Here is a 7,684-nt window from a genome sequence, read left to right on the forward strand (position 1 = left end):
GTTAGTTTAGTTTATTTAGTTTAGTTTAGGTTAAGTTAGTTTAGTTTAATTAGGTTAGGTTAATTTGGTTTATTTAGTTTAGTTTTAGTTTAGTTGAGTTTGGGTTCATTCAGTTTAGTTTATTTAGTTTAGTTTAAGTTAGTTTAGTTTATTTAGTTTAGGTTAGTTTAGTTTAGTTTATTTAGTTTAGGTTAGGTTAGTTATTTATTTTAGTTTATTTAATTTAGTTATTTTAGTTTAGTAAATCTATTCATTTCATTTAAAAACAAAACAAATACTATACGTACAACAAATAATACAAATCACAAATAAAATAAAATGTAGCAGAAAGAAGAAAAAATCTTTACATCTGCCCCTTTTTCCAAAAAAAAAAAAAAAATCAAACAATTATAATCTTGAAATAAACAAAACATAACCAAAAACTTCAACTCCTTCTCGAACAACAGCTCTTATGCACATTATACAAATTCACATTTCTTCAACAATCTAACTTTTATCATTCTCCTAAACAAACGTATTGAGCCAGCATTTTTAAACTCACTTTCCAGATGATTCCAGTCTTATTCCTTGCACTGAGAACGTTAGCACAGCTAAATCTGAAAGGAAAAACCTACGAGTGGGTTCAGAGGGTTATGTGTTGAGATGGTAGGACATCATGGTTGCAACAGCTCTAAAAGTAGGAAAAACACGTTTCTCGTCCTCCACAGTAATGGATTGTTCTTTAATCTGTTTGTCTTATCGCTGTCCTGGAGAAACTTCCACTTAAATGCGTTGCTCAGCCGAGCTGGCTTTAAGAGTTAGCAGTGTTTGGATTTTAAATGTGTAATTAAATTGAATCACTACAGGAGAAACACCTGAACTGCATAGGTTGGAGGAAGCTGCTGAGCTGTTTAATACGTTTTAAAACACTTTGATACGGCAGACATGTTTCTGCGGTGTGTTTGTGTTTGTGTCAGTCACAAATCGAAGAACTTCCGTTCAGATTTCCCTCCTCTTCTCTGCTCCCCAGGCGGCGGCGGTTGCGGGTGCGTGCCAGCAGCACCAGCGACGCCGACTTCCTGGCCAGCCTGACGCAGCTGATGCAGGACCGCGGCGGGCTGCTCCTCAGCCCCCCTCCTCGCCCCCGCAGCTCCTCCTCCTCCCTCCAGCGCTCCCTGAGCTCCTCCCCGTCCCGACAGGAGGCCCGGGACAACGCAGCGCTGCAGGGGCGCAGCCGCTCGCCTTCCAGCCTCTCCGGCTCCCCTCCTCCTCGGCACCCTCCGCCTCAGTCCAGAACCACAGAACCGGGTCAGTGGAGCTTCGGCTCCAGAGGGAAAGGTCTGCTCCTCGAGGGTAAAGGAAAACTGACTCGATAGAAAACCTGACTGATGGCGCAGCTGTGGAGAGGGGCCGCCTCACCGCCAGTCCCTGATAGCATGTGTAAATATGGTATTACTCAAAGGGAATGTACTGTATGTAATGTAAAATGTATGATAAGTTGTATTTATTAAATTGATTTGTTTGAATGTGGAATAATGTTGAGAGACACTAGAGCTTGCCAACATTTACCTCTCATTTCATTCCTCCACTAAAACTCCATGTAGTCCTAACGAGACCAAAACAAAATCAAGTGTAAATCTTGAGGGATGTAAAAAAATTGTAAACTGTAGATATTGTACTATCAGGAAAATGGTAAACACTAACTATGAAATCTTGTATTTAATCGAAAAACACTATATATTAGTAAAGAAGTTGTAAACAAAAAACATTCATGTATAAAGTCGAAGCATGCATCCCATATCTGTTAATTTAATGATGTGATATTTAACGAGCTGCTCATTTCAACATGTTAGTGTCGCTGTGTGCTTTTACTTTACTAGAAAAATCGTTGCCACTATCAGCATATTAGAATGTACATTTTAAGTGCACTCATATTTAACTGTTGTAGGCATGCATGGATAGTCTTGCTGTTGTTTATTTTTTTATTTCTTTTTTTTGTATGTTCAGCTGAAGCATCTGTATGCATTTTTAATTGAGCTGCTTACGATCAAAATACATCACAACGTAGACCAGCGATGACTTGCATTTTTATTGTCTCTCGGAAAAAGCAGGGCGAGTGTCGGATTGATCTGATTCTGGACGGTTCCCTCTGTGACAGACGCAGCAAGAAACGCTGCTGACGGAGCAGGGGACTGAACGTCAGAGAAAGACGCCGTTTAACTGGAAAACGTGGGATCAGAGCAACTAAATCTGTTTCAATAAAAGCAGATGAACGATCTTTTGGGCTGTCCTCTTTAACCACAGAAATTTTGTTTCCAGAAGACTTGTCACAAACCATAATCCTTTTTTTATTTTTTAATTGATATTCCTCTTTTTTTTTATGAGATTTGGTTTAGTTTATTCAGAATTTATGGGCTAAAGACTATAGGGCTTGTTTGGAAGGAAGGAGTCAAGATGCAAGAACTTTATGCCTCAGTTAACAAGCACGGTGGAGGAGAGGTTATGATTTGGGCTTGTTTTGCACTTTGAACCCACTGAGCAGTCATAAAAATTACCTGTGTAACAAAATAGAGTCTAATGTGAAGCCGGTGACTCGAAACTAGCAGATTTAAGTGCTGCTGTGTTCCAGGTAAAATCCCTGACAGAAATATGGTGCAATGCAGATTTTTGTGCAAACTTTCAAAGACTTAAATATATTATTTCCTTTGGAAGCATTTAAATTGCTGCTCTTGATTGGTAAACATCTTAACATTTTGTTTGTTGTGCTTGAACAAATTAAGTTGATGCTTGAATATATTAGCTAGAATATAAGTTCTACAACTACACAACATTTTTGTTGTGAAAAAAACAAAACAAAGATTTAATAGTTAAAATGTTTATTTACAATTTATATCAATTGAAATATCTGGTCATTTCTTTAAACATTAAGAAGATTTGTTTAAAAAAAAACTATAATTTCTGCACAGCTGCCACTTTTAAAGCTATAATCACAAATTATGCCATGGTATTTCATGATCCTGTAACATGAATGGTTTATAATGGGTGGTGGAGGTCCTGGATGCCCGTTCTGATGTAGTCAGTGTTAAACCTGCAGCTTTGGGGTTTTGTGAGGTCTAGAAAAGAGGTGCAGACTGTCTGGGGTCATCAGGTAGCACGCTGATGGAGTCCTCAGCCTTTCCACACAGCATGCAGAGCATCGTGTACTCCTGGACAACACAACACAGAACTGCAGGACACGTCAGGACTCACTTAGACGTAGCAAATAAACCAGATATCACTTACCTGATATTCGTCAACTACTGAGAACGTGTACTCGTGTCTGGCGATGATGTGGTCGCAGTTTTTGCAGACATCTAGAAAAACATAGATTGTTCTTCTAAGTGCTCAAAAGGAATTACAAAGAAACTAAACTACTGACATGCTGCTGCCTGGAACTTTCAAACCACTTTTGGGTACCTGGATGCAGCTTCTTGCACAACTTCGTAAGACATTTGTGCTCATTTTGCAATTAACCACACTGATTAAACTCTAGACCTGAGGTTTTCTAGTTTTGTGTCCAGAGGCTAATGAATGATAACCATGGAGACTCACGGTCATAGGTGACTATTTCCTCCCCATCATCATCGTTGCTGGCTTTATTGTTGATCAACACGAAGTCCTTCTGATGGCAGTTTGCACAGCCCCGGTAGTTCATCAGATAGGAGCCGTTTTCCAGACAAGTGTTGCCCTGAACAAGAAATAAACAAGGGGCGAAATGTTAAAAATAAAATAAAATTAAATAAATGGGTGTGAACCTGCTAGCAGCTTCCCAAAATATCTCGTATTTTAAGAAGAAACTAATAGTGGAATATCTACCGTAACCTACCCGGTCCGGGTACTCTTTATGCACACAGCCGGAACACATTTTTACTTAAGAACTATTTTAAATAAAGGGAGAAAAGCAAGTTGTAAAGGTGAAAAATTGTTAGCATTTGGCTAATCAGTAAAACCCCTGACTTGAGCGGTTCCTCGAAGCTTATAAGATCTGTAGAACATCTTAATGGTTAGAGTTCATGTAAAAGCATATACGTTTTACCTCATCCCCACTTTTTTAGATCTATTTTTGCACTGAAAACTTCCGGCGTCATTTTTAAACGAACTTACGTAACTGTACGTAACATACGTGATCAAACATGGCGGTGTAAAAAACAGTGAGGTCTTGTTGCCATGTGAAGTTTTAAGATGTTTGTGATATTTTAAGCTTTAATTGAATTATCTGTGACGTATGTCGTATGTGCGTAGCTCGTTTAAACCATACTGACTCTGTTGAACGGATTATAGTTTAAAATTTAGTCAACGATACCGTGAAACGAACTTTAAACCTTTACATCCCTGCAGTAAGCGCTTCATCTCAGCCTGACATTATCGCGCTGATTTTATTTTAGACTTGATTGAAATGTTTGACTTAAGTTGCTTCCATCAGTTACAAAATGTGTTCTGTCATTTTTTTCCAGACATGGCAGCCGTTCAGTCACAAGAGAAGGTGCCTAAAGCAGCTGTGAAGAATAAAGCTCCCAAGAACCCCAAATTTAAAGAAACATTCTGTATTGTGTGTCGCCGCCATTATTTTACAAATGTAAATGACTTTACTAATATGTTGTAGTTTGCTGAAATGTAGATTCATATTAAACGTTTCCCCTCCTACTTAAACAAGTTGTGATCTTAACCTTGTGTGTTTTCATTGCAGGAGGCACTGGAGCATATGCATTGCCTGCAGCATCACAGGATGCTGCGGATAGTGCTGGGCAAGTGAGTATCAGAAAAACTACGACCGGTTTGTAGTCCATGAGATGACATGCTGCGATTTGACTTGTTGTTTTGTTTGTACAAACAGGGATGCCGTCCATAATTGCCAGGCATGCAAGAAGAAATTTTTTTGTTTAAATGAGTTTGCCAGTCACCTCCTAATGACTCCACACATAAAAAATTTTGAGAACTTGAGGACCAAAAATGTCAAGCCTGCCCCCCTGTCGTATAGTCTGAGCGCCAAGGCCATCACCAAAATCCTGGACAGAAACAGAGAACTGAAGAGAGAGCAGTAAGAGCTTTAAATGTCTTGACATTTAGAAAAAAACACAGTTTTTTTAAGCCCAGTTTCATGTGTTTTTATTTGCATTTGTAGGAAGAAAACTAAGAATAAACAAACGAAGAAACAGAAGCAGGAAGCTGCGCAGCGGCACTCGATGCAGCCCAATGGCACCAGGACAAATACTTTGGTGCACCAAGAAGCGACGCAGGGGAATTTCACACAAAAACAGACGAGGACGTCGCAACAGAGTCAGAAAGCTCAGAGCAGTGTTGTTGTTCAAAACAAAGAGAACAAAATATCTAGAGTGCAACAACCTCATGACTACAGCGGAGCACCTTTTCACAATGCAGGCTGGAGACCACATTATGACAGTGGACCGTTTGGGGGTCATCCTCCTCAGTACTGTCAGGCTCAGTTCGCCCCACCAGCTCACCACCCGAGGTTTCATTCTCCGTTTGGCAACAACCAGTTCAGTTACAGAAACGCCCAAAATTACAGATTTAACTCTCCCCCACCGAACGCGTTGCCTGCAGTCAGCCAGTATAACTACAACACCCAGTATGCAGGTAACGCCTTCACCAGTGACTGCCTCCCTGACGACGGAGCGATCCTGTTTGATGGCAACCAGAGCACAAACATGGAGTCCTCTCAGCAGGAAGGTTCGAGCCGCTCTGCTCCACCTGCTCCGATGAGCGCGCCCGCCAGCGCCGCTCCTATCCGAGAGAAGGACATCAGCGCCATGCTGAAGCAGATCAGGAAAGAGCTCGGAGTGCGGGAGCCGTGCCGAGCGGACCGAGAAGCCCGGAAGCAGAGCAGCGAGGCCGGCGGGGGAGCTGATGGGAGCGGAGCGCTGCAGACGGCGGAGCAGTCGGCCGACGCTGCTGCCCCGCAGGCGGGCACCTCCGCTGCTCCGCCCGGCACCGCTCCTGGTGAATCCAAACAGACGAGTCAGCTCTTCAAGAGTTCGGCAGCAGAGGGACGAGTGAAGAAGGAAGGAGAAGCTCTGGTGGCCAAAGACGCATCAAGTTCTCTCAAGAGTCCAGCCTTTGAGCCCAACTTGAACCCCCCTCGTAAAGTCAGAATCGCCCACAAAGCAGCTCAGGGGGAGAAGTTCACGCCGCGTAAACCGGTTCTGGACAAGTTGCTCAACTCGTCAGAAACCAGGAGCCAATTAAACAAGAAGATGGCGCACAGCCAGAGGAAAAGGAAGAACGTTAAAGACAAGTGAGGACTCCACTATGACGTTAGTTTGGTTTCACTTTTTACACGTTTATGTTTTATTTTTATTCTTACAGGTTCAAGACCGGGCTGGTCAGCCTTTCCACCTGCAACGAACCCGCTTCACCCAACGCCCATCCCTCTCTGTCGGAGGGTTTCCACTGGGCGTCGGTTTCAGACGCTCCTCAAGCCCCGCCTCCTCCGAGTGACGCCGACACGTCATGGATGCTTCCTCGGGTCCAGGCGCCCCGCAGCTACCAGCTGGTCGAAAAGGTTTGCGTTAAAAAAGAACCAAACGCGGAGGACGAGACGGGACGCACGAGGGAAACGGATATTAGCACCGGCAAAAGGAAATGTAGAAAGACGACAGTGAGTTTTTAGTTTTTTACACGGTCAGAGCTTCGCTGCAGAGTCCAGTTTAATCTTTCGTCTTTGTGTGTTCTTGCAGGGTGATGGTGTTTCAGATGGGAAAAAGACAAAAACCACGTCAAACAAGGGTAATTCTTTTTATTTTAGTAACATACGATTGAGTTTTAGCATTTCAGTTTGCTCAGAACCAAGTGTCTGTAAGAATTTCCAAATGTCTCGTTTTTATCCGCAGACCAGAGTCGAATGGACCAGCTGTTGGCCGTCTCGCTGAAGGAAGACGAGTTGAGTCGTTCGTTGGAGGATTTGGACGTATCTCTGATCGAGGCCCGCAACGCCCTGCAAGCAGCATACGCAGATGTCCAAAGACTTCTGCTCCTGAGACAGCAGGTGTCACATTATAAACCAAGTTTCTGCTCCACATAAGTGTTCTGACCGTAGATTAACATCAGCCGTTTGATTTTTGGTTTTTAGTTTTCTGCTGAGATCAACAGTCTGAGAGCAAAGCGCATTGAGATCCTGCAGGGATTGCAAGGTAAACATCTAAACATAAAGAAATACACAACAGATATTAATCAAAACCTTTTTATAAACCTTTAGTGTCTTCCAAAAATGTCTGTTGAATAGAATCATTTGTAAAAACTGATGAATGCAACAATTGTATTGAACCTAAGAGGCTTCATTTCTTAACATAGCAAACTGCATTTCCTGTGAAAATGCAAAAGGAAGCTGAAAAAAACAAAAGGCCGTGTTTGCTGAATTAAGCAGAAAATAGTTAAAAATGAACACAAGAAGGTGAAATTAGCTAAAAAAAACTAATTAGCAGAAAAACAGTTAAACAGTAAAGTCCTTAAAAAAACTAAATGGGGTATAAAAAGCTTGAACTAGCATATGAAAGTTGCAGAAGAAGTTGCATGCCTAATGGTGTCTGGAAGAAAACTGGATCTCAGTAATGAGAATGCTTTATGAGCATTCACAGGATTAATGGGCCTCATGCAAGAACCGTTTGTACGCACAGATTTGTTCTTAAATTGCGGGTACGAGTGATTTAGG

At 42.0% G+C, this 7,684-nt stretch overlaps 3 protein-coding genes across 5 annotated transcripts in view; 2 read left to right on the top strand and 1 right to left on the bottom strand.

The window, feature by feature from the left end:
* ttbk2b (tau tubulin kinase 2b) overlaps nt 1-2,257 on the top strand; it is a 9,642-nt gene extending 7,385 nt beyond the window's left edge. For both annotated transcript variants that reach the window (XM_014015708.1, XM_014015709.1), the window contains exon 15: nt 1,010-2,257. In XM_014015708.1, the coding sequence (XP_013871162.1) occupies nt 1,010-1,355 (346 nt within the window). In that variant the 3' untranslated portion in view covers nt 1,356-2,257. The remainder of the gene's footprint in view (nt 1-1,009) is intronic.
* Nucleotides 2,258-2,838: 581 nt separating this feature from the next.
* Nucleotides 2,839-4,044, bottom strand: churc1 (churchill domain containing 1). The gene is made up of 4 exons (XM_014015712.1): nt 3,845-4,044; nt 3,571-3,706; nt 3,262-3,332; nt 2,839-3,185 (listed from the first exon to the last, which is right to left on the bottom strand). Exons 1-4 carry the CDS (start codon nt 3,881-3,883, stop codon nt 3,093-3,095), a joined length of 339 nt encoding a protein of 112 aa, XP_013871166.1. The 5' UTR covers nt 3,884-4,044; the 3' UTR covers nt 2,839-3,092.
* Nucleotides 4,045-4,148: 104 nt separating this feature from the next.
* znf106b (zinc finger protein 106b) overlaps nt 4,149-7,684 on the top strand; it is an 11,052-nt gene continuing 7,516 nt past the window's right edge. For both annotated transcript variants that reach the window (XM_014015710.1, XM_014015711.1), the window contains exons 1-9: nt 4,149-4,355; nt 4,473-4,594; nt 4,706-4,767; nt 4,853-5,056; nt 5,141-6,271; nt 6,343-6,634; nt 6,714-6,762; nt 6,867-7,021; nt 7,106-7,166. In XM_014015710.1, the coding sequence (XP_013871164.1) occupies nt 4,475-4,594; nt 4,706-4,767; nt 4,853-5,056; nt 5,141-6,271; nt 6,343-6,634; nt 6,714-6,762; nt 6,867-7,021; nt 7,106-7,166 (2,074 nt within the window). In that variant the 5' untranslated portion in view covers nt 4,149-4,355; nt 4,473-4,474. The remainder of the gene's footprint in view (nt 4,356-4,472; nt 4,595-4,705; nt 4,768-4,852; nt 5,057-5,140; nt 6,272-6,342; nt 6,635-6,713; nt 6,763-6,866; nt 7,022-7,105; nt 7,167-7,684) is intronic.

This window comes from Austrofundulus limnaeus, unplaced genomic scaffold (genome assembly GCF_001266775.1).
Source record: "Austrofundulus limnaeus strain Quisiro unplaced genomic scaffold, Austrofundulus_limnaeus-1.0 Scaffold133, whole genome shotgun sequence".
Classification (NCBI taxonomy): domain Eukaryota; kingdom Metazoa; phylum Chordata; class Actinopteri; order Cyprinodontiformes; family Rivulidae; genus Austrofundulus; species Austrofundulus limnaeus.